Here is a 27,703-nt window from a genome sequence, read left to right on the forward strand (position 1 = left end):
ATAACAGATTTTGAACTAAATAAAAGCAACTAGTGCAAATGTTTTTAATAAGCAGAATACTTAAGTGAGGGCTATTGAGAGAGAGAGAGAGAGAGAGAGAGAGAGAGAGAGAGAGAGAGAGAGAGAGAGAGAGAGAGAGAGAGAGAGAGAGAGAGAGAGAGAGAGACGTCTCCCAACTCAACTCTTATGCTCTGGTCAATTATTAAATGCACCTTATCGGCTACATGATGAAAAAGTTCACTAATAACGTATTCAGTAGAGCACAGTCCTCGAGAGGCTGCCTGTCCATAAACAGTTGTGCCATCACACAGCCATGCCCCCTTCCAGAGAAAAGTTATATCTCATACTTTTGCCACTTTTTTCATCAACTACACTACAAACTCAGACCACTTGATGTGATGCTGCACAGCCAAGATCAGCACAAACCTGAAAGGGAAGTCAAATATGCCTGTACAATCCTAGACATCAGCCAACAGTATGTGGAAGACCTGTACAATAAACTGATTGCAAACAACATTTATAACACATCATGTCAGATGACAGTCACCTCTGCATGGGGTGCCGTGCAGATACAACTAGAAAAGAGTGCTCCTCTGGGTGCAGATCCCCGATTGCCCTTACACCTACGGGGTGCCACACATGTTATTCGACCGCACCCCACGACTGACACAGCCTTGGGTAGGCTACCCGGCCTGTAGAATGAAGCTGTTGCTGGAGGCAATAAATATGCAGATAAGGAACATAGGGTGAGACGAGGTTATAGTGAATAGAGTGGTGTTTATTGCACAAACCAATAAAACAATAATGTGTTCAGTAGAGCAGTGGTTCCCTTTTTTGGCCTCATTACCCCCTATACCCGACTACAACATTTTGTTTAGAAAAAAACAAGTGTAGCCTATGATGCTTCGAATGAACGATAACCCACCATTTGGAGAATATAACATTATAAATACAGTCAGTAATGTAGAGAAAGAGATGCAATTACTGTCCATTGAGCAGACTTATTTTAAACTGTGGTTTATATATTTTACAATATTTCAGTCCAGTTCGGATCTCAATATGTTCAACATAAAACAGCAAATAACTGAAATTAAGTATTTCTTCCTATTCAATAACAGATAATAATGCTTGTCAAGTTTTGGGTTTTTGTTTAACACAGATAAGCAGGTTCACACAGAGTTTGTGAATGTTAAAAATACAGTAAAATATATTTTTCCATTTTCCCTCAACCCCCTGTAGTACTTCCACTTACCACTAGGGATACACTTAGCCCTATTTGAGAAACTGCAGTAGCGCACATACTTTCACTAAGGAGGCAGCCTGTCCATAAAGTGTTGTGGTACTGTCTGGGCATGGACAATAAAACAGGTTTTCATCCTGGTTTAAAATACTGCATTTTATATTAGGTTCAAAGTTCATGGTGTTTATAGTCACATAAAGTATAACAGTTTACAGTTGGTAGCAGCATTATAGTCAGTGGAATTCTTGTACTTCAAGCTTCCTCAACATCAAATAATACTTGTTATTATGGACCTGAATTAAACCTATTACATTGCAATATATATATTCTGGACACATTATAAAATGCATATACATAATACAATTAACATAGCATTATGTCATATATCGGGCAGTGAATACAAGTTAGTGTCCCGCCTCCACCTGACTGAGATGACTCATAAATAAATGCTATTGTACTGTGGTTTGACACAGTTGGGACAGGTGACATCATGGAGTCAAGACTGACCGTTTGTGTTGTGATTTTAGCTTTAGTGCTTGATGGTAAGTGTCACAATATTCCACATATTATTCAAAAACATTTAACGTTCTATTTTTTTTATTAAGGATATAAGTAACTTAAATGCAAACTAACTGATTGTATGATGATACAACACGTTACAATTAGGAAGGCTTAGGTTTGTACAGAATAGGTTATGTGTCTATCTGTCTATTGACCTACATTATGGTAGAATGAGAACAAATAACACATCTACATCATTAATATAATCTTTGTGATATTAATTGGGACTTATCTGATATTGACAGTGATGACAGGAGTGACAGGTGACAAGTGTCATGCAATGGTGGCGGAGAAAGTTTTATTTGTTTCCTGCCATATAATGTGTTAATAATAAAACACAGATTCTCAAGTCCTCAAGTCAGTGTTGTTACACTGTAAAAACGTTATGCTAGTCCATCCATTTGGTTCAATTTGTACACTGAAAAGTTAAATCAACACTTAAATTTACTGTGTAGCCTAACTTTCAGGAGAGATTTCTTTGTCACCATATTAACAGTAATTATTGCAACTTCTCAGGTGGTAAAGCGCAGTTGGATGGTGAGTTCTGCTTTCATTCATTCATTATTTCTACTTTTGTTAAAATAATCATGACAATGTACAAGAAACAATCCCACATGGTTTGCATCAGTTTGTTTATGACACAGGTGTGAGTGATCACTCTGTTTTTGGTTGTTGTTCTTGCCATCTCCACTGAGCAGTCCAATATGTGGGTCTAAGCAGAAGTTTAGAACAAAGAGCTTTTTGAGAGAAAGATAATAATACAAGGTTCCTTTGCCAATTAATCTGCTGCGTGGTGGAGAAGAGAGCTGCCATTTGATAAGAGCAATCCCAAGAGCTCCTCTTGGGATTGCTATTGCTGTCATCCAGTATACACCATACGGCTGTATTGCTTTATGTGATTGGCTGATGTGCTTATACAGTAGGTGTCTGTGAATGTAATCTGGTGTCTCTGAAATGGTGGAGCATGCTAAATTCAATCTCAAAGACTATAACAATGGTACTCAATGCCTCCATGCTTGGCACTCAGCATCAAGGGTTACATTGGGGGTAAGTTCCTCAGACATAGTCTCATATCCAAGGTGGTGTACTTGTACATCAAGCTGCCTCGTGCTACAGAAGGTGAGATTATAGGGTGTACAGAAAATGTAAAAAATTGTGAGAAATAGATGAAAGACACAATAACTGATAGCAAGACAGCAGAGTGGATGATGTGAAAACCTGATGGAAAAGTAAAAGTAAAAGAAGTGATAAAAAATGAAAACATATTGGAATGGAGCGTTTTGTGATTTGACATGTTTTACATGATCAGTTCATCTCGTTGCATATTCCCTGTAGTGTGTGGCGTGGCTCCACTCAACACGAGGATCATAGGAGGTTCTGATGCTGTAGCAGGAGCATGGCCCTGGATGGCCAGTCTGCACTCTGGAGGCTCTCATCGCTGTGGAGGAAGCCTCATTAATGACATGTGGATCCTGATTTCTGCTTCATGCTTTGGATAGTAGGATTTGACCTCATTATTATTGTGCTCCTTTACTCCTATAACCCTGCTTATAATCTTAGCCGTTTAATTCCTTCTGCATCAATGTTTTACACTGTAAAATGTTAATTTAAGAGTACATTTGTTTGCTGTCTGAGTGAAATTAGCACTCTAGATTTGACTGTGGGAGGAATGACAGGAAAGGAAAAGGCACAAAATGCAACCCAGATCTATCTAGGCAGAGGTATATACAAATTGACTGAGCAACACCCCTATTATGCCTCTTAATTGTAGTATATTCTGTACAGTACAACGTTTGGTTATAATATTTTTTTCATTATCTCTCAGGTACACAGATGGACTGACGGTGGTCTATATAAAACAATATTCTATTGAGGATATTCAATACTGAAACAAAATTGTCCATTTAAAGTATTTTATTACACACATCTTACTGTCTTACACATAGACACACCCCAAACCTATTACACAAATGCATTTGATGTTAGAGATCAAGTTATTAGTGATGTTATCTGGAGGACATCATATTACGATTTCACAAGTTTATTGGTGTTGTATTCATAACTTTGCTAAACTGGAGGTACGCGCCATTACAAACTCTGAGCAACTAATGAATCAAACACACAATCAATCAGAAATGTCAAATTAACTGGGTGGTTTAATGTTTAAATAATCATATTCTTTGAGGTGGTAATACTGTAAATAGGCCAATAGAGTGTAACACTATGTTCCGCCTACAGTAACTGTCAACTGACATCTATCTCTCTCTAATACACTTAGTTTCAACCACAGTGAGGTCACAGTGTACCTGGGACGACAGACACAACAGGGTCCCCATCCCAATGAGACGTCCAGCCCCGTGTCCCTGATGATCAAACACCCCGACTTTAACAGTAAAACAAAGGACAACGACATTGCTTTGTTAAAACTCTCCTCTTCTGTTAAATTTACCGATTACATCCGACCTGCCTGTCTGGCAGCAGACGGAAGTGACTTTAGCGCTGACAGCACAGCCTGGGTTGCCGGCTGGGGCACAGTCAACACTGGAGGTGAGACTTCTTCATCATGTTCAGTGATTATAAATATTAAATGTATATTGCTGACAATTCTGTGGCAGACCTTTTCTGTTTTTCATTCATCGCATCTGTGTCTTTTTAGATTTCTCTGGCTATTCAAAAATAGCAGATATACAAGCTCATAGCGCAGCACCGAGTGCCACGCTATGAGCTTCTAGATCTGCTATTTTTGGGGAAAATCGTGAAAATGGGTGCAAATCTTTATTCAGAACCCCCCCACCCCCTCTCTTTTCCAGCTCCCCTACCCTCTCCACAGAGCCTGCAGGAGGTGGACGTGCCCTTTGTGTCCAATAAACAATGTAATGCCGACTATGCAGGAGAACGAGAAGTCACTGACAACATGATCTGTGCTGGTCAAGAAGGAAAGGGCACCTGTTTTGTAAGTATTTTAAATCCAGTGTACTTCTTTCACCCTTTAGACACGTTTTCAGGATTGATCCAGTAATTAATTACGTAGAATTGACCAATCGTAATTTGAGAGTGATTTGTTCAGTTGTACAGTAGTGCTGATATGGCTATGGGGCTGATATGTACCCCTAGAGTTTGGCTATAACTGAACTGTTTTAATTTAAGTGATGGTGTGGACTTACAGTATATAACCACGCGCATTGGAGTTTATGAAAGAACATTTGTAACATTAAGATGAATTGATGGAGAGGATATTGTTCATTGTGGTGTGCTTACAGTACATCAACCTGAAGGTACACCTCTGCTATAAAGCTCCCTGTTGGATTGCAAATCTGATCTTTGACCATGTCAATGAAGTCATTACTAATGCTGGTGCATTTAAAAAGCCTTGGACAATGGGACTGAAAGGGAATCCTCATAAGAAAAGACATAATAGAAGATATAGTTTCCTATTTTGTTATTATTCATCAGTAACAATTTTTGCCTTGTTGACTCACATTATGATGATGTCTTACAATTTCAATTCAAACAAGAGAAGGGGGGAACACAGTCACAGTCGTATCAAAAAGCTAAAATACTCTTTTTACACAGACACACCAGTCAGATAGTAAATACATAATGCATATTGGCATATTTAGTGATGGCAAACCATCCATTTTGTCTCTCTCTGACAGGCAGATTCAGGAGGCCCGCTGGTGGTCAAACAGGGTAAACGTTGGATCCAGGCTGGAGTTGTGAGCTGGGGTGATCCTGCTTGCACCGTACCTATCAAACCTGGGGTTTATGCCAGAGTGTCCAACTACCAGAGCTGGATCGAAAAAGAGATCACCAGCAACCAGCCAGGATTTGTCTACAACTCTAGCAATGTGATCAGTGGAAGATCCAATCTGTTTTCCCTGCTCCTTCTATCCATTTTAACCCTTGTATTTTCTCTGTAACTGTTCTCATGAGAATCAGGCGATATAAGGTCCTGCTGTGATTGAACACAAATAATTTACTGAAAGGAGCACTTCAGCCATTCTAAACCTCATTCGACTATTTGTGGACCAACTTGGTAGTGCCCAATCTTTCAAAAATTGAATAATCATCCAAATGTGTGTTGTTCTACAAAACCTTTGAGTTACACCATTAGAGACATGGTCAAGTGCCATAGGTACTCCATCTCCCTTTTCCTCTCTGAGTTTGACTTGTTTTATATTGGTAGTGAAATAACAAAGTGACTCCGACAAAAATCATTGTCATGGCTGATCCTGGATAAATCTATTTATCTATCTATCTATCTATCTATCTATCTATCTATCTATCTATCTATCTATCTATCTATAAAAATATATTTCACTTTGTATTAATCTATTACTAATATTAAACCAAACCACTACCTTTTACGGCACCAACAGTATAAAGCAAAGTCCACTGATCTCCCTCAGTATGGACAAATCTGGCTGTCCCATATAAATTAGAACACTTGATGTTGCCCAGCCAAGACCGGCATAAACCTAAAAGGCCAGTAACAGCAACTGAGGGAGCAGGCGGTTATGGTACTATAACAAACACAACTTATTAATTCCTGCTGCTATCAGGTTTATAATGAGCAGCTGTGGAGACATACAGCATTTACACTTCTTGAATGTTTTACTTTTATGATATGTGTATTTGTCACCCATGTGTATTGTTTGTTTTAAAATGCTTCTTCTATGTGTGATTGCTGGCCAATGAGAGATAATAAAGATGAACTTGAATTTAGTTGACTTGCAGAACAATCATAATCTGGTGGTAAGAGTTGATGGAATCAAGAAGACCTCATCCCAATTAACTTTGATATTGTGAAATGTCCAGAGTATGATAGGGAACATTTTGAAACAGAATCTGGTTATTGGCCAAGTATGCTCACATACAAGGAATTAGACTTGGTGTAAAGCGTTCTGTACACCGACAATCTATACTGTATACACAGTTACAATAGATAACAGAAAGGTACAAAAGAGTCATTTCTAAGTTTTAAAGTAAGTACAACATGAGCTCACTAGAGAGCAGTCCTCTGTGAGTGTTTCTGAAAAATGTTATATTTTATAGTTTTTACAATGGAAATATTTTATTGTTTTAAAATATAATTTAGGAAATAATATTATATTTATTAATTTATTATGTGAAAAGTTTAGACTGGTCTAATTATCATTTGGGGGAAAACAAACAAACAAACAAACAAAACAGAATTGGTTGTGTCAAACAGGGACACACAAGGCTGGGCTAAAGTTGCCCATTTGCCCTCTTTGGCTGAGCAGCCCCTGTGGAGGAAAAATAAAAGGTATTTTTTTGCTGTGGCTGCATAAATGTGCATAGCCCATTGCAACTTTTATAACTTGTAGATAGGCATGCCGCCATAGGACACGGAGGCGGCAGGTGGCCAAGGGCAATTAAAAAAAAAAAAAAAACATTAAACTCAACACAAAGTAATGCCCACTGCTCTTTCTCATGTGACACTCTAGCATCAAAACCTTGTGTTGTTGCTGTCGTCTGAGGGCTGTGAGTGAGTCTTTTGAAGTTGTGTTAATGATTTACAGCGAAGGTATAACCAATGGGATGCCCTGTGAATTAAAATCTCCACAATACGTTTCGAAACAATATGCACATCACATGAACCAATCTAGCTGGCTAACATATCGGCAGCAGACTGCATGCAAGATAACTCCTTAGTTATGACCATTACATAGTGTGCATAAGTGCATTCTGTAGGCATTCTTTGAGACACACATATGGGCATTTGAGGGTGTGGTCAATTCAAGAAAAATCTCATGTCTTGTTTTTTTGCACCTCAAACACGCACACGTGATGTCACCTATCTATCGGCACTGTAGCTAAAACACTACCAGGATCTGCTGGATTTTGTACATTATTCACACAACATGTATCTGTCCATAAACAATCTAACATAATGTAATATAACATTTGAATCTTGATATTCAGTGTGTGTGTGTGTGTGTGTGTGTGTGTGTGTGTGTGTGTGTGTGTGTGTGTGTGTGTGTGTGTGTGTGTGTGTGTGTGTGTGTGTGTGTGTGTGTGTGTGTGTGTGTGTGTGTGTTTGTGTGTGTGTTGAAGGACAATTATAAGATGAAAATTATTTAATCAGTGAATTCCTAATTAACATCTTCCATCCTTCATACACACTTTGTATTGGTCATTTTGCTTTATTATTTTGATTATTATTTTGAAACTTCTCATTATATTTTGTATTATTGTCACACCATGGAGGAGTACAAGGGTTTCACTGCCTACCATGTTGTGACAGCTGTATATTGTAAGTTCATGATGTGACAATATCAAAGAATCTTGAACCATAAACCTTGCTCCACACATTGACCTGTACGAGACCATTATCATGTAAACAACCCTGTTATCTGCTGTCTGCTGCTGCAGAATGAACAGTGGGCAAAGAACACAAACAGCCTCACTACAGCCCTGTTATCTGTTGGAGACTGTTGATAAACATTTGTAAACATTTGTAAACATTTGTAAACGTTAACGATACACCCTCATTACGCGAAAAGGTTAAATACGGAGTCCCACAAGGCTCTGTACTTGGACCAATACTATTTACTCTATATATGCTTCCTTTAGGTGAGATAATTAGGAAACACTCTATAAATTTCCACTGTTATGCAGATGATACACAATTATATCTATCGATGAAGCCAGATGAAACAGATCAACTGGCTAAACTTCAAGCATGCCTTATAGACATCAAGAGTTGGATGACCCGTAATTACCTACTCCTCAACTCGGACAAAACTGAAGTTATTGTACTTGGCCCTAAGCACCTCAGAGATAAATTAGCCGATAAGAATTTTACCCTAGATGGTATTACCTTGACCTCCAGGGGCACTGTAAAGAATCTGGGAGTCACGTTTGACCAAGATATGTCCTTTCAGTCCCACATAAAACACATTTCAAGAAATGCCTTTTTTCACCTGCGTAATATTAAAAAAGTTAGGCACATTCTGTCCCAAAATGATGCAGAAAAACTTGTTCACGCATTTGTTACTTCTAGGCTGGACTATTGCAACGCTTTATTATCAGGCTGCCCAAGTAAGTCCCTAAATAGCCTGCAGCTAGTCCAAAATGCCACTGCGCGCATACTGACAGGAACCAGAAGAAGAGATCATATCACTCCTTCATTGGCCTCTTTGCACTGGCTCCCGGTTAAATACAGAATAGAGTTTAAAGTTCTCCTCCTCACATACAAGGCTCTCAATGGACAGGCACCAGTATATCTCAAAGAACTCATCGAGCCCTATAAACCAGCCAGAACACCATTGCGTCCACAGTATGAAAAAATGCTTATGGCTCCAGGAAACCCCCAAAAAATTAGAACAGGAGGCAGAGCATTTAAGTTTCAGGCACCTCAGCTGTGGAACCTTCTCCCAGTCTCAGTCCGTGAAGCAGACACACTCTGTATATTTAAGACTAGACTAAAAACCTTTCTCTATGATAAAGCCTATAGCCGAAGTGTAGACTCAGTCACCCTATAGTCATCCTCTCACCCCTCCTCCCACCCCCCCCCCCCCCTTCCTCTCTCCTCTCGTCCTCTCCTTTCTCGTCCTCCCTTTGGTTGTGTGGGTTTGTGTCCCATTGGTACAATCGTAATTAACCCTGTACGGATTCACGCTCTAGTAAGGCCTGCCACTAATTCTACAACCGGGGACCCGCTCCCCGGAGTTTCTTTTATTTCCCACGTCGCAGGTCCATGGACCCCCCAGCTGCGGCTCAATACTGTGACTGCGGACCGGGCCTCTCCATGGAGCACGACCGTGGATTTCTACTATATTACACTATACCACTACACTATACTGTATATTATCTTAACATTCTTTTATTATACCATTATATACTGCATACACACTATTGCTGTACTATATTATATTATCATATACTATCTTACACTATTATATTTGCTACTATTGTTATTGTTACTACTTGCACTGTATCTCTTTCTGTCTCTCCTCTGTCTGTCTGTCTCTCCCTCTCTCTCTCTTCTTTCCCCCGACACGGTCGAGGCAGAAGGCCGCCACCCTAGAGCCTAGGGTCTGCCTGACGTTTCTTCCAGTTAAGAGGGAGTTTTTCGTTGCCACTGTCGCAAAATTGCTTGCTCAGGGTGGGATGTCGGGTCTCTTCTCTACATGTAAAGTGTCTTGAGACAACTTGTTGTGATTTGACACTATAATAAAATTGAATTGAATTGAATTGAATAAACATAGTCATGCGTTGTATGAATGAGATATTATCCATACAATCATAAATACTATTCTTTCCAAGACGCTATCAATGTCTTAATTATTGATAGCCTAGTTTTACAAGCAAAATTATAGGTGGTTCATAGGAGAGGAAAAAAAAAATATATATATATATATATATATATATATATATATATATATATATATATATTGTAAAAAAGGTAAAAGACCTTCAAGGAAGGGACTGCACGCTCCAGGGAACAGATGGACAACTTACTACTGCATTATAGTATTTTATTAGCACGACGCGTTTCGCCGTGAGCTTCGTCAGGTGCTATACAAAAGTGTGAGTGTTTGATACAGTGACACATATATAGTGCCATTCATTAAACAGTTCCACCCCTCCAGGCGTGGTATAAATCATTCAATTATTAAAATACATTTCAGTACAGGAGAGGGTAGACAAAAGATGCTGTATGCAAAAACACCAATAAACAAACAGATCAAATAAGAACACATTTAAGGAGAAAACAAAAAAAGATAATATAAATGCACATATATATATATACATACATAAACACATCAGAAGGAATATCTCTAGTACTGACAGGAAATCCCATACAGATGTACGGCAACCCGTTTATACATAAAGTCTTTGAGTTAAAAACTTTTAAATTGAAACAAATATCATGGTATAGGCACAATCAAAACGGTCAGGATGTGGGTTAAGCATGGATCAGGCCAGGTCAGTTAGTCAGTGAAAACTTTTTGGACTGTTAATTTAAATATAAGGGGCGGTGCAAACACATTTGTACAAAAAAGCGCAGTGTGGTAATAGCACATTAATAACTTTTAAGATTTATAGAAAAGGGCTGAGGTCCAAATTCTCATTTAGGCCATTAGGTTCCATTGTGTTTAAGGTAAAAATCTATGGGTTACTTGCGTAACCCCAGGTTTTGTAAATTGCGAACGAGTTGTTCACTATGGGAAACAGCGCCCTCCGGCGATGATACAGAAGCTTCACATTCACTCCCTCAGGGCCGAAACCCTTTTTGGCCCGATGGGCCTTTCGTCGCTTCCCAGCAGCCTCCTCGCCCGAGGGCATAAGAGGAGCAGGAACGCGGAAGTAATCCTCTTAACACACCAGCTTCCTTCTGCCAAGCAAAAAAGAAGGGTGTTTTAGTGAACAACTCGTTCGCAATTTACAAAACCGGGGTTACGCAAGTAACCCATAGTTTTGTTGCATTGCTTCTCTCGTTGTTCACTATGGGAGATATAAACCCCCGGAATGTACCTAAGAATCGAGGTACCACCACCTGCTGTCCCAGCCCTCCCCTGGGCGCCAGGGCCACGCCCCGAGGGGCGTGACCCTTGCCACCCAGGCGCCAACAGACCCACCGGGTCTAAGGCACGGAACAGGAGAAAAGTGGGGCCCTGACAGACCAAGGTCTGCCTTATAAACTAAAAAGCAGGCACAGCCTGTCTATTCTAGTGGGGGGAGGGCCCTGACAGACCGAAGTCCGCCTTATAAATCTAAGGCCCAGACATCGGCCTATCCTACACTAAGGCACAGGGGCATGAACAGAAACTACCGCGGTTCCATGCACCCACCCACCCTCAGGTGGAAGCCACACCCAGGACTGCGTGCGCCAATGAAGACGCCGCCACGTCCAGGCTGTAGAAAGCAGCGAAAGTCGACGGCGACGCCCAACTCGCTGCAGTACAAACGTCTTGAATAGACACCCCTCTGCAGAGGGCCCAGGACGCTGACACACCCCTAGTAGAGTGCGCCCTCAGGCCCTCAGGCACTGGGGCTCCCCTACTGGTGTATGCCAGGCGAATAGCCTCCACAATCCAACGGGAAAGCGTAGACTTAGTCACCGCCTTTCCCCCAGGCCCGGGGCCCAAGGAGACAAACAACTGGCTAGGCCGGCCCTGGGCCGCAGTCCTCTGGACATACAGCCGCAAGGCTCTCACTGGACAAAGACAGTGCAGCCTCCGATCCTCCTCTGAGGCAAACGGAGGCGGGTGAAAAGCCACCAACTCGGTTGGCGCAACCACCGTCAGGTGGTTCTTGGGGATGAACGCCGGGTTAGGTTTTAGAACAACCCTACTACCATCACCCGCAAACCTCATGCACTCCGGAACCACCGAGAGGGCATGTATATCGCTCACCCGTTTCGCTGTTGTCAGCGCAACCAAGAGTACTGTCTTGAGCGCGAGGAACTTCAGTTCCACCGTCTCAAAAGGTTCAAAAGGAGGACGAGAGAGTGAGTCTAGCACCAGGACCAAGTCCCACGTGGGAAACAAAGACCTTGAGACAGGGCGTTCACGCAACGCGCCCTTCATGAACTGACCCACAAGTGGTTGTTTCCCCGCGGTTTTTCCATCGGGGAAACCAACATGGTTGGCCGAAATGGCCGCCAAGTACACTTTAACCGTGGAGAAAGCGTTCCCAAGATCCAACCTATCCTGTAGGAAGGTCATGATATCTGCGGCCGACGCCTGGAACGGGACCACAACCGGGGACTGTTCCATACACCACTCCTCGAACACGCCCCACTTAGCTCCATAGAGAGACCTAGTGGAGTGTGCCCTAGCGGCCTGAATAGTAGCTACCACCCTAGGTGGAAGTCCAGTCGCAGTCAAGTTCGCCCTCTCACGGGCCAGACCCACAGAGCTAGGTCTGCGGGTCTGGGATGATGAAGTTCGCCCCCCGCCTGCTGCAGCAGGTCCTCTCGCAACGGGAGGGGCCAAGGCCGCTCGTATAGGAGGGGAGCTATCTCCGACCTCCACGTGCCCCATGCTGGGGCCACCAGCAGCACCGTCAGGTCCCGGAGCCTGATCCGTTCCAGAGTGGGGTGGATCAGCTCCAGCGGAGGGAACGCATAAAGTAGCCCCCCCGGCCACTCGTGTGCCAGGGCGTCCAAACCCAGCGGAGCCTGTCCTTTCATTGAGAAAAACAGCGAGCACTTCGCGTTCTCCTCCGAGGCAAAGAGGTCCACCTGGGGCCGACCGAACCTGGTCCAAATCTGGACCGCGACCCCGGGGTGCAGAGACCAGTCCGAATAATGAGTCCTGCCTCTGGACAGAAGATCGGCTCCCCTGTTCAGAAGTCCAGGCACATGAGAGGCGCTGATTGATTTCAGGTGCAAGTTGCACCACAGTATCAGCCTCCGAGCCAGACCATCTAAGGTAGGAGACTTCAGACCTCCCTGCTTGTTGATGTAGGCCATGGTCGTGGTATTGTCTGTCCTGACCAGAACGTGACAACCACCGATGTGGGACCTGAAATGTTTTACTGCCAGAAAGACTGCCATCAGCTCCAAGTAGTTGATGTGTGCTTTCCTCATACTGCGGTCCCATAGACCCCTGGCCATCCGGCCCTCGAATGTTGCGCCCCAGCCTGTCAGGCTGGCATCTGTGGTGATCATCTTCCTCGAGATGATCCTCCCCATCGGGACGCCCTCCGACAGGAAAGAAGCTACTTTCCACTGTTGAAGGGATTGCATGCACGCCGCGGACACTGTCACGTGACGAAAACCCTGAGTGGCCGGGATCCTGAGGGAGCCCACCCATCTCTGAAACGGCCGCATGTGTAGTCTGCCCAGACGCACTAAGGAAATGGCCGAGGCCATGAGTCCCGCTGCCCTCATGCAGATTTTGTACTGGACCCTGCGTCCCAGTTGAAACAATGCCAGACACTTCAGGAAGGAATCTATCCTCTCCTGAGACAAACGCGCCCTGAGAGCGACCGAGTCCAGTGCTATACCTATAAAAGTAGCGCAACGGGACGGTGTGAGCACGCACTTCTCGAAGTTTAGCGTGAACCCCAGGGAGGTCAGGTGCGACACCACCAGACTGGTGTGATGACATGCGTCCTGACGCGAATCCGCCGTCAGAAGCCAATCGTCTATGTAACTCGCTATGCGAACGCCACTCTGCCTCAGAGGGGCTATCGCTGCCTGAGTGCATTTCACGAACACCCTGGGACTCAGGGACATCCCGAACGGGAGGACCAGGTACTCGTACACCCGACCCTCGAATTCGAACCGCAGGAATTTCCTGTGCGGTGGGTAAATAGGGATGTGGAAATATGCGTCCTTGAGATCTATTGAGCTCCACCAGTCGCCCTGGCGGACTGAGCGTAGTAACGCTGCTGCCGTCAACATTTTGAATTGAAAAGTTTTCAAATACCTGTTGAGAGCTCTGAGATCCATTATGGGACGTAATCCACCCCCTTTCTTCTTGACCAGGAAGTATCTCGAGTAGAAACCGAGACGGCTTTCTCCTGGTAGCACTTCCCTTACGGCATTCTTGCGTAGTAGAGAGGAGATCTCCTCTCGTAACGTCACCGCCGCTTGACCACTCGCTTGTGACAACAGTACTTTGTTGGACATGGGTGGTTTGGTGGAAAATTGCAGTCTGTAACCCTTTGCTATCGTACGAAGCACCCAGGGGTTGGGGTTGCATTTTTTCCATTGCTCGATGTGCAATGACAACGGATTTGGGGGGGTTGTTATTGTATTCGAGCGTACACGAGCCGCCATCTTGGCGCCACTCGTTGTCCTGACAACCGTGCTTGGTGTTACTTCCGGGCCCATGTACGCGGCCATTTTGGAAATACTGGCCACGCACGTGGGCGCCGCCATTGTTGCCGGCAACACGTGTCTGCGAGCAGCAGCGGCCATCTTTATTGGCAACACGTGTTGTGCAGTGGGGGCGGCCATTTTGGCTACACCCACCTTCCTTACAGCAATTTGGCTTATATTTACCTTGTGACTTTCTTTTATGGACCAAGGAAAATTTTGGCGTGACCCTTGTAGGAAATGACGGTTTTGGCCCGCCATAACGCCTTTTCTCTGTCCAACGACCACCATGGACCCCCGCGGGGGGGTCCGTAGTGGTCGTTGGCTCATTTTGGGTACCTTTGTTTGCAGAAGTTTTTGGTTGTTTATTACAGCATTTTTCGTCAAGTAAGAAACATTTGCAACAAAAGCACGGGACACATTCACATTTAACGGATACACATTTAAGTAATTCTCTAGGACAACATGTGTATTCAATTGTGCATGCACATTCACGTAATTTGCTACTGTGACATGTGTGTGTGTGTGTCTGAACTCGGGGCTCGTAGCGCAGTTCACTGTCGCCACTGACTCCGATGAAGGTCTCCTCCTCTTCCTCGTCGTCCTGGTACTGAGGCCCGCGGCCACTAGAACCCGATGCAGATCCCCCTTCTGAGGGGAGAGGGAACCGGGGGAGAGAGCCTCCCTGCACGTCTGGCAGGGAGTGATGGTGTCACCTAGTTGACCCCCCACGCTTGGACGTGCGACCTCTGTAACCGCCTCTCTGGTTAGGCTTGCTGGGTGGAGGGCGAGGACGGTCGTCCTCTCTCCGGTCCCGCTGTTCGCTTCTGGCGGCGGGCGGGGCGGAGAAGGAATGGGTCTGGCGAGACGGAGCGTCCTGTCGGGTCGGTGGTCTGCCTCTCTCCGGCCGCGGAGGACGGTTCTGGGGTTTGGGGGGAAGAGACCTGGTCGGAACCTGGATTCAGGACAAGGCAGCCTCGTCTTGAGCTTTACGCACTGCGGCGCTGTCCTGCAGGTAGCTCATGCCCCCCTTGAAAAGATTATCTGGAGTTACTTTTAGGTTCTGGAGATTCTTTTTGTCCTCAGGACCCTTGAAGTTGACGTGGTCGAGCCACCGCGCTCTCTCATGAGTAACACACAGTCCGATTCCCCTGCCAGTCCACTCTGTGGAGTATTTGTTAAGCAGGATAAGCTCCTGTGTGATGCGCCTCATCTCTGCTAGCTGCTGAGGTGTGGCGGTGTCTCCTGCCTCGCTCAGGAGTACTTTCAGGGACCCCTGCAGCAGCGCTGTGGCGTTGAGGGCTCTAGCTCCGGAGGTAAAAGCTTTGTGGAGAACTCTGGTGGCTGCAGAGCCAGACACGTCCTTCTCGTTGGTCAGAAGCGGAGGATCCTTAACCGTGGAGAAGGGGAGCTTCTGGTTCTTTGGTATGCTAAGGGCGAGTGAGAGGGCTAGGGTGCGATCCATGGGGGGAAGGGCCAGGAGACCGAGCTCGCTCGCACCCGCACAATCGATGTTAAAACGTAGCCTTTTAGGATCAGAGTCGGGGGTTAAAGGGGAATCCCACGACGATGAGAGAGCTGTGTTGAAACCCATAGCCAGGGGAAGCTTAGATTTCTTGGCAACCTTTTCTGCCACCGAGTCGAGACCCTGAAACTCCGACGGGTTGGCGGGGGGCTCCTTGGTGTCGTCAGCCGGCCATTTAAGACCGCATCTAATGGTAGCTGTTTTGTAGAGCTCCAGTAAAGTGGTCTCGCCTTTTTCGGCTGGTGGGAGAATGCTGCCAGGCTGAGCCGCAGCCGCCACCGCAGGCATCGTAACAGGGAGAAGGGTCCTCGCTTCAGGTGGGCCGAGAACTGGGGGGCCACGGTCATCCGTGGCGTCAGCGTCGTGGAGGACGACCTCCCCGTCCCCCTGGACTTCATCGACGACTTCGAATTCTTCGATATCGTCATGGTAAGAGGTGATGGCCCCGTTATCGGCATCACCATCACCACTCACCGGCGGGGAGTAATAGCGGAGAGCCGCTCGATGCTCTGCGCTGCTGCAGCGGCCATCATGTGGGGAGAGAGGGGGATCCACGTGGGGCTCGCTGTCCTCGTAGGGTGCCCTGGATGTAGGAGAGCGTGAGCGGGGGTGCAGAGTAGACCTCGGAGCTTCCAGAGCTCGTGCAGAGCCGGCTGCTGCTGACGCTCGGGGCCGCCGACGTTCTTCCCATACGGAGGCTAGGCTAGCTGGCCCGCGGTCCGCCGATCGTCGAGAGGAATAGTAGCGGCGGTCTCCGTCGTACTCGTCCTCGCAGCTCTCGAACATGGCTCGTGGTGGTAGGAAGAGCCTCTGGGCCCTGTTGAACCTTTCCCTAAGCTCGGAGGTGTGCAAGCCTGCACACTCGTAGCATCTCGGGTCGCCGTAGACGGCGTCCTCAGCGTGTGCGAGCCCCAGGCAGCTAACGCAGTGGTCATGCTGGTCCCATTCCTCGAGAGGCTGGGAGCAAGAACGGGAGCCGCAACGCCGCGGGGGAAGGTCCATGCTGGTCTCCAGCTGTCGGCGATCGGCGACGGCTGGACGGTCCCGTCGATCCATGAAGAGCTAACAATGTTAGCGGAGTTTTCCACGCCGGGAAAATAGTAGTTAGAGGGAGAAAGGTTGGGGAACTCAGTGGACTGGGATCCAACCCGTCGCTATTGAGCTTGTAGAAACCCGCAACCTCGATACTTACAGTGTGGAGCTCCTTCACACGCTTGGCAGAAGGAACAAAGAGGATGACTTCCGCGTTCCTGCTCCTCTTATGCCCTCGGGCGAGGAGGCTGCTGGGAAGCGACGAAAGGCCCATCGGGCCAAAAAGGGTTTCGGCCCTGAGGGAGTGAATGTGAAGCTTCTGTATCATCGCCGGAGGGCGCTGTTTCCCATAGTGAACAACGAGAGAAGCAATGCAACAAAACCAGTGAGCTTCTCTCTGCAATAGCAGTTTTATCATGTCGCCACCCCTAGGTGGCAGGTTCACCTTCTCTATGCCAATACATTTCAATGTGGCTGCTGATCCATGCGCCCTCTCCTTGTAGTGTCGTGCAATGGCATAATAATAATGTTGCCGTTTCTGATAGCGGCTTTGTGTTCAGCTATTCTTATTTTCAGGTTGCGTTTCGTTTGACCAATATAGACCATCCCGCATGGACACTTTAACATGTAAACCACATGAGTTGTGTTACAATTAATGAACCCTTTTATTTTATGTACCCGTCCGGTCTGTGGATGATAGAAAATCTTAGTGGTACTGGTGTTGGAACAGTGGGTACATCTACCACAGGGATAATTGCCACATATCTCCTCACTTAACCAATTAGTGCCAGTAGGCTTACTGGGTGCTTTATACATAGATGTGACAACAGAGTCCCTAATGTTTTTGCCTCTTTTAAAACAAAATCTAGGTGATAGTGTTGCTATATTTTTCAAATTTGGGTCGCATTTCAGCATATTCCAATGCTTGTGGATGATGTTCTTAATTTCTTGAGACGAGGTGTTAAACTCGGAGACAAAGGTGACTCTATTATCTGAAATGCTTTTGTTCACGGGTTCCAAAAGTGTCTCTCTTTTTACAGTTTTAGTTTTGCTTTCTGCTTTATGTATAATGGATTTCTTGTAGCCCCTCTGTCGAAATCTATTGTGCATTTCGTCTGCCTTTATCTTAAAATCTGCAGGGTCACTACAAATGCGCTTAAGGCGCAAGAACTGTCCATATGGAATATTTTCTACTAACCGTTTGGGGTGGTAACTCTGAGCGTGTAGTACACTGTTTCGATCTGTCGGTTTAAGGTAAATGGTCGTTTTGAGAAGTCCATCAGATTCTACTGAGATTCGCAAATCCAAAAAGTCTATGTGATCTTTGCTGTGTACCATAGTAAATTTTAACGTGGGATGTGTCCCATTAATGTAATTCTTGAATTCCACCAACTCGTTTTCTTGGCCAGTAAAAACCATCAGGATATCATCTATATATCTTTTCCAGTATATCACCTTTTTCAGCAATGGAGAAGCGGCTTGGTTTTGGATAAAACGGGATTCCCAATGACCCATAAATAAATTGGCATTATTAGGGCGCAAATGTAGACCCCATAGCAGTACCCTGGGTTTGAATAAAGAACTTATTGTCAAACATAAAATAGTTGGATTTCAAAATGAAGTTTGTTAAACTTAGTAAACATTCTGAGGGGATATCACCTCTTGTACCCAAAAAATAAGACATTGCCGCCAGGCCATCATCGTGAGGTATATTGGTATATACTGTAGACTTTCTACATCAAAAGATACCAAATAGGCACCATGTGGGATAGTAATGTCTAATGACTTGATTACATCCCTGGTGTCCGCTACGTATGAAGGTAACATTTTGACAGTATCTTTAATAAAGAAATCAACAAATTGGCTCAATGGCTCTGATAGTGAATTATTACCTGAGACGATGGGTCGTCCTGGCGGATTTGTCAAACCTTTATGAATTTTGGGTAATAAATAAAGAACGGGAGTAACTGGAAAATCAACCTTAAGAAACTCAAATTGATGTTTTGTTATACAATTGTCACGGAGAGCAGCATCCAGAATCTTGTCCCTGTCATTCATCAGTTGTTCAATTGGATTTTGGGGAAGACGTTTATAAAAAGAAGTATTATCAAGCTGTCGCATAGCTTCAGCAATATAATCTTTAGTATTTTGAACAACAATAGAACCGCCTTTGTCAGCAGACTTAAAGGGGTAGTTCACCCCCAAAATAACTTTTTTTCTATTGATTACTCACCCCATGGAGCCTTGAATTCATAGATATTTTTTTGTTTTTGTCACATTCCTAAGCCAATAATTTGATTATAATAAATGTAGCCCCATTGATTCCGGTAGGAGACACAAATGCATTTGTGTCTCCTACCGGAATCAATGGGGCTACATTTATTATAATCAAATAATAAAGGAAGGAATGCGACAAAAACAAAAAAATATCCATGAATTCAAGGCTCCATGGGGTGAGTAATCAATAGAAAAAAAGTTATTTTGGGGGTGAACTACCCCTTTAATAATGATCTTGTCATTTTTACTAAGTTCCTCGAGAGCTTTTCTCTCCAAAGCAGTCACATTTTGGCGTTTATTTACTTTATCTGATGATATGACAAGTTTCTGGATATCCTGCTCTACCATTTTACTAAAGGTGACCAAGGTTGGATTCAAAGTGCTGGTGGGACAAAACTTAGATGATTTCTTTAATTTATGTGATCTTTGCTGTGTACCATAGTAAATTTTAACGTGGGATGTGTCCCATTAATGTAATTCTTGAATTCCACCAACTCGTTTTCTTGGCCAGTAAAAACCATCAGGATATCATCTATATATCTTTTCCAGTATATCACCTTTTTCAGCAATGGAGAAGCGGCTTGGTTTTGGATAAAACGGGATTCCCAATGACCCATAAATAAATTGGCATTATTAGGGCGCAAATGTAGACCCCATAGCAGTACCCTGGGTTTGAATAAAGAACTTATTGTCAAACATAAAATAGTTGGATTTCAAAATGAAGTTTGTTAAACTTAGTAAACATTCTGAGGGGATATCACCTCTTGTACCCAAAAAATAAGACATTGCCGCCAGGCCATCATCGTGAGGTATATTGGTATATACTGTAGACTTTCTACATCAAAAGATACCAAATAGGCACCATGTGGGATAGTAATGTCTAATGACTTGATTACATCCCTGGTGTCCGCTACGTATGAAGGTAACATTTTGACAGTATCTTTAATAAAGAAATCAACAAATTGGCTCAATGGCTCTGATAGTGAATTATTACCTGAGACGATGGGTCGTCCTGGCGGATTTGTCAAACCTTTATGAATTTTGGGTAATAAATAAAGAACGGGAGTAACTGGAAAATCAACCTTAAGAAACTCAAATTGATGTTTTGTTATACAATTGTCACGGAGAGCAGCATCCAGAATCTTGTCCCTGTCATTCATCAGTTGTTCAATTGGATTTTGGGGAAGACGTTTATAAAAAGAAGTATTATCAAGCTGTCGCATAGCTTCAGCAATATAATCTTTAGTATTTTGAACAACAATAGAACCGCCTTTGTCAGCAGACTTAAAGGGGTAGTTCACCCCCAAAATAACTTTTTTTCTATTGATTACTCACCCCATGGAGCCTTGAATTCATAGATATTTTTTTGTTTTTGTCACATTCCTAAGCCAATAATTTGATTATAATAAATGTAGCCCCATTGATTCCGGTAGGAGACACAAATGCATTTGTGTCTCCTACCGGAATCAATGGGGCTACATTTATTATAATCAAATAATAAAGGAAGGAATGCGACAAAAACAAAAAAATATCCATGAATTCAAGGCTCCATGGGGTGAGTAATCAATAGAAAAAAAGTTATTTTGGGGGTGAACTACCCCTTTAATAATGATCTTGTCATTTTTACTAAGTTCCTCGAGAGCTTTTCTCTCCAAAGCAGTCACATTTTGGCGTTTATTTACTTTATCTGATGATATGACAAGTTTCTGGATATCCTGCTCTACCATTTTACTAAAGGTGACCAAGGTTGGATTCAAAGTGCTGGTGGGACAAAACTTAGATGATTTCTTTAATTTATGTGATCTTTGCTGTGTACCATAGTAAATTTTAACGTGGGATGTGTCCCATTAATGTAATTCTTGAATTCCACCAACTCGTTTTCTTGGCCAGTAAAAACCATCAGGATATCATCTATATATCTTTTCCAGTATATCACCTTTTTCAGCAATGGAGAAGCGGCTTGGTTTTGGATAAAACGGGATTCCCAATGACCCATAAATAAATTGGCATTATTAGGGCGCAAATGTAGACCCCATAGCAGTACCCTGGGTTTGAATAAAGAACTTATTGTCAAACATAAAATAGTTGGATTTCAAAATGAAGTTTGTTAAACTTAGTAAACATTCTGAGGGGATATCACCTCTTGTACCCAAAAAATAAGACATTGCCGCCAGGCCATCATCGTGAGGTATATTGGTATATACTGTAGACTTTCTACATCAAAAGATACCAAATAGGCACCATGTGGGATAGTAATGTCTAATGACTTGATTACATCCCTGGTGTCCGCTACGTATGAAGGTAACATTTTGACAGTATCTTTAATAAAGAAATCAACAAATTGGCTCAATGGCTCTGATAGTGAATTATTACCTGAGACGATGGGTCGTCCTGGCGGATTTGTCAAACCTTTATGAATTTTGGGTAATAAATAAAGAACGGGAGTAACTGGAAAATCAACCTTAAGAAACTCAAATTGATGTTTTGTTATACAATTGTCACGGAGAGCAGCATCCAGAATCTTGTCCCTGTCATTCATCAGTTGTTCAATTGGATTTTGGGGAAGACGTTTATAAAAAGAAGTATTATCAAGCTGTCGCATAGCTTCAGCAATATAATCTTTAGTATTTTGAACAACAATAGAACCGCCTTTGTCAGCAGACTTAAAGGGGTAGTTCACCCCCAAAATAACTTTTTTTCTATTGATTACTCACCCCATGGAGCCTTGAATTCATAGATATTTTTTTGTTTTTGTCACATTCCTAAGCCAATAATTTGATTATAATAAATGTAGCCCCATTGATTCCGGTAGGAGACACAAATGCATTTGTGTCTCCTACCGGAATCAATGGGGCTACATTTATTATAATCAAATAATAAAGGAAGGAATGCGACAAAAACAAAAAAATATCCATGAATTCAAGGCTCCATGGGGTGAGTAATCAATAGAAAAAAAGTTATTTTGGGGGTGAACTACCCCTTTAATAATGATCTTGTCATTTTTACTAAGTTCCTCGAGAGCTTTTCTCTCCAAAGCAGTCACATTTTGGCGTTTATTTACTTTATCTGATGATATGACAAGTTTCTGGATATCCTGCTCTACCATTTTACTAAAGGTGACCAAGGTTGGATTCAAAGTGCTGGTGGGACAAAACTTAGATGATTTCTTTAATTTATTCACAGGATTAATCGGTACAGATTGGTCAACATTTCTGAAGTGGTTTTTAAGATGCAATAGTCTAAAGAATTTATATAACAGTCCACTTTTAGCTTAAATGCATTGACTTTGTTTGTAGGTACAAATGAAAGTCCTTTACTTAAGACTGATTGCTGGGCAGGGGAGAGATGACAGTCAGATATATTTATTACCGTCTGTTGCTCTGGCTGCGGGTGACCACTGTGTGCGGGATGGCGTTTCTTCTTGCCCCGCCTCGTCCTCTTCCCCTGGCTCCACCTCGTTGGTGGTAGCTGTGCTGTCGTGGGGTATCCCTTGTTTGTACGTCTAAAAAACGCTCATCTTGGGAGTAGGTCGAGTCGCTTGATAGACCGGGATCAGATTCTTCGGTCAGATTCACATGTTCTGGGTTCCATGTCTTACGTTCTTGGTGCCAGTTGTAGACAGTTCCTTCTTTGTAGTCTTGGGCATGTAGTTCGAACTTGCTCCTTTTGAGAGCTTTGAGTTCACAAGATTCTGGATGCTGCTCTCCGTGACAATTGTATAACAAAACATCAATTTGAGTTTCTTAAGGTTGATTTTCCAGTTACTCCCGTTCTTTATTTATTACCCAAAATTCATAAAGGTTTGACAAATCCGCCAGGACGACCCATCGTCTCAGGTAATAATTCACTATCAGAGCCATTGAGCCAATTTGTTGATTTCTTTATTAAAGATACTGTCAAAATGTTACCTTCATATGTAGCGGACACCAGGGATGTAATCAAGTCATTAGACATTACTATCCCACATGGTGCCTATTTGGTATTTACCACTAAGATTTTCTATCATCCACAGACCGGACGGGTACATAAAATAAAAGGGTTCATTAATTGTAACACAACTCATGTGGTTTACATGTTAAAGTGTCCATGCGGGATGGTCTATATTGGTCAAACGAAACGCAACCTGAAAATAAGAATAGCTGAACACAAAGCCGCTATCAGAAACGGCAACATTATTATTATGCCATTGCACGACACTACAAGGAGAGGGCGCATGGATCAGCAGCCACATTGAAATGTATTGGCATAGAGAAGGTGAACCTGCCACCTAGGGGTGGCGACATGATAAAACTGCTATTGCAGAGAGAAGCTCACTGGATTTTTACCTTAAACACAATGGAACCTAATGGCCTAAATGAGAATTTGGACCTCAGCCCTTTTCTATAAATCTTAAAAGTTATTAATGTGCTATTACTAGCCTCGCGTGGCCAGACAATATCACACGACACACTGCGTGGATATTAGTCTGGTCCCTATCAATGATAGATTTTTTTCCAAGGGGCGGTTACAAAAAGATCCAAACAGACTCTATTGGTTAGACCTAAACCAATCAGAGCAGTGCTTCCTTTTACGAACGAATCAGAGCAGTGCTTCCTTGTACGTCATTGCTCCAAATAAGGTGATAAGCCCGCCCACATTTGGATACTGGGCCCTGATTGGTCCCTCACGACTTCGGAGGGAGAGAAATGAAATCTCTATTGAGGGGGGCCAGACCTAATCTGCCGAGGGCTAAAGTGCGATGCAATTTTGCAAAGGCAGATTCGTCTGGAACCAGGCTATGCTATTACCACACTGCACTTTTTTGTACAAATATGTTTGCACCGCCCCTTATATTTAAATTAACAGTCCAAAAAGTTTTCACTGACTAACTGACCTGGCCTGATCCATGCTTAACCCACATCCTGACCGTTTTGATTGTGCCTATACCATGATATTTGTTTCAATTTAAAAGTTTTTAACTCAAAGACTTTATGTATAAACGGGTTGCCGTACATCTGTATGGGATTTCCTGTCAGTACTAGAGATATTCCTTCTGATGTGTTTATGTATGTATGTATATATATATATGTGCATTTATATTATCTTTTTTTGTTTTCTCCTTAAATGTGTTCTTATTTGATCTGTTTGTTTATTGGTGTTTTTGCATACAGCATCTTTTGTCTACCCTCTCCTGTACTGAAATGTATTTAAATAATTGAATGATTTATACCACGCCTGGAGGGGTGGAACTGTTTAATGAATGGCACTATATATGTGTCACTGTATCAAACACTCACACTTTTGTATAGCACCTGACGAAGCTCACGGCGAAACGCGTCGTGCTAATAAAATACTATAATGCAGTAGTAAGTTGTCCATCTGTTCCCTGGAGCGTGCAGTCCCTTCCTTGAAGGTCTTTTACCTTTTTTACAATTTATATGCCTGCTGACTAGACTTGCACCTCCAACGGGGTTTTTTGGATGTGCAGGAGTCCCCCTTTTTCGTTATATATATATATATATATATATATTTTACTTTTTACTGTTTGGACCCTTTCAGTAATGTTTTTATGCGCTCTTTTCTGTATAGTTGCTTGTTTTCTGTATGGGGACTACAGATGGAAAATAGCATTCTTGCTAAATCCGGTGTATTTTTACACGGCATTGTATGTGTGGTGTTCATTAATACGCGCTGTCCCTTCCAAATAAACGTATAAATAAATAAAATAAATGAAATATGGACTGTTGAGTGCTTTGAAAATTGCAGCTCTAAAAGCACGTGTGATGCTTTGTGAGCTGGTAGATCGGCTATTTTTGGTGAGTGGCACTGTGAGAATGGCCCAATAGGCTCTATGCACAGCAGCCATATTGGGAATGAATTGGGCCCCTTCCTTACTTCCTTCACAGGTGTTACCAATAATACTAATTAAGGCTCCGTTCCATTTAGTGTAGCACAGTGGTTGTCTTATTTTCAAGGACCCCCATAAGACTGACCAGAATGGAACAGAGCCTGCATTAGTATCTTTGGTAACACCTGTGAAGGAAGTAAGAAGAGGCCCAATTTCTTTCTAATATGGCTGCTGTGCATAGAGCCTATTAGAGGCTGGAATCCAGTACCGAAGCCGTGGTATGGGGCAACCAAAAAGTGTGTTTATTCACCACCAGAAAGATATCAAAAAGGACAAACATGGCAAACTCTGTGGCACCCTTGACATAGTGGTGTCCAGCTCTCCACCCACAACTCTAATCTAGTGTGAACTAGCAGCTGTTCATACTCAGCTGACCTAATTAGTCTGGACTCCCCCATGTCAAGAGGTGTATTCTAGATATAGATAGAACATACAATAAATAAATAATAAATACCTTTAACCCACGTAAAAGTATATAGAAAAATCGTCATGAACTACAGGTGTAGTACTTGGTCTAGTACTTGGTCTGCTCTTTCTCCCCCATACCAAACCTTCTCTGCCGAAATAGCCGATCTACAAGCTCACAACGCGTCACACTGTGATGCGTTGTGAGCTTGTAGATCGGCTATTTTCGGCTAATGTTCCCCTCAAAATAGTATTAGGGATGCTAGGGTTCAAGTGGTTAATGTAAAGTTCCTATCAAACAAAGATTTGGCGGCCCCCATGATGACCCCCTAGGGGTCCTGGACCCCCTGTTGAAGACCCATGCTGTATACCATGATGTTCCACTAATCCATTCTGCAATCCTGGCATTTCTTAAAACATTGTAGAACTGTGTTCATATCAGACAAAATAAGTTAAAAGGCAAATCCAAAGTGCTTTACAATGTGCATTACATTCCCAAGTCCCAACCAACTGCGGAGGAAACCATCCAAGGCAGTGGCAGTGTCTTGCTCAAGGACACTTCGACACTAACTCAGGGGGAGCCGAGGAGGTAGGAGCCGAACTAGGTTCAAGGTTCAAGTTTATTAATGTCCCAGAAGGGCAATTGGGTTTACAGCCAGAGTAGTGGTTTAAAACATACAGACAGTACAGGACAACAGCAGACATGAAACACCATAGCATAAAAACATAGGTCTGGGCGCATCTAGTGCAAGAAATAAAAAAGGAATCCCTTCGTAGGATCCTTTCGTTTCCCAAGTGGCCACTTTACCTCCTGAGACAGTTCAGATTAGTGTGGAGCCTCTTGTAATATTTGTATTCTAATTGTCATCTGGCCCCCTGGATTTTAGATTAAACAATAATAGTAAACCCGCTTCATCACTCAGGCAGATAATAATGTCATCCAAGTTAATCCAGAAGAACAGCACATTCTTTATTAGTCATATTAGGTCTATAAGGATAAGAATTTATTAATATCAAAGGCAGCCTTAATTCTTAGTGAGAGCAATAAGTGATTGAAGGATTAGATTGTAAAAACAACAATTAGACATACATTCAAAGTCTGTCTTTTGATGGAGTTGGCAGAGCTGCCAGTCTCTGTCAGTTCCCCTTTATAGTGCGTACAAAAAATCATCTTGGTGGGGCATAAACAGGTTGACTTAACATTGACCCCCACCAGCTACTATGCCACGCCCCCCCCCCCCCCCCGTGGTGATTGCACGTTGGCAAGCACTGTAAATGAATGATCCTGGCTGTGGTTGCACACAGTTGGGACAGGGGACATCATGGAGTCAAGACTGACCATTTGCCTTGTGATTTTAGCTTTAGTGGTTGATGGTAAGTGTCACAATATTCAAAATGTTATTCAAAGAATGTTCTATTTAAGGATATATATGCAAATGCAGTAATTGATGTAACTAATATAACAACCAAATAGGAAGGTTTGTAGTGTATAGAACAGGTAATATGTTTATCTGTCTATTAACACATATATTCAAAGTAGAATAAGACACATATTAAATAGCAATAGTGTTAGTGATGACAGAGGTGTCACACAATGGTGAATGGAAATCCTTGTCGATTTGTTTCTGTAACCTGCAAGATCATTTAGGTTGATAAAACACATGCCTGTCATTACGTGCATGCAGGTCATGTCCTATGCGTATGTATTTTTGGTAACAGGAGAGGTTTCTGTGCCACCACACTAACAGTAATTATTTCAACTTCTCAGGTGGCAGAGCACAGTTGGATGGTGAGTTCTGTTTTCATTCATTCGTTTGCATGAATAAAGCCTCCTGCACAGAAGGACCTTAAACAGGCTATAAGCCTGGGAAAGAGGAATTCTAAAGAGATGATAGACAGTAAATTAGAGCAGTGTAACACTATGGAAGGTATTAAAGGTCGATGCTCTATGGCCCTGCCAGCTCTAACCTGCATCTT

General features: G+C 43.2%; 1 protein-coding gene across 1 annotated transcript in view; it reads left to right on the plus strand.

The window, feature by feature from the left end:
* Positions 1-1,720: 1,720 nt before the first annotated feature.
* Positions 1,721-27,703, plus strand: part of LOC308098625 (serine protease 48-like) — a gene marked incomplete at its 3' end in the record, with an annotated part of 86,619 nt that continues 60,636 nt past the window's right edge. The window contains exons 1-2 of the mRNA XM_080447034.1: positions 1,721-1,782; positions 27,495-27,515. Coding sequence (XP_080303160.1) covers positions 1,731-1,782; positions 27,495-27,515 — 73 coding nt within the window. The 5' untranslated portion in view covers positions 1,721-1,730. The remainder of the gene's footprint in view (positions 1,783-27,494; positions 27,516-27,703) is intronic.

The sequence above is a fragment of the Gymnoscopelus braueri genome, assembly GCF_963280865.1.
Source record: "Gymnoscopelus braueri genome assembly, chromosome: 13".
NCBI lineage: Eukaryota > Metazoa > Chordata > Actinopteri > Myctophiformes > Myctophidae > Gymnoscopelus > Gymnoscopelus braueri.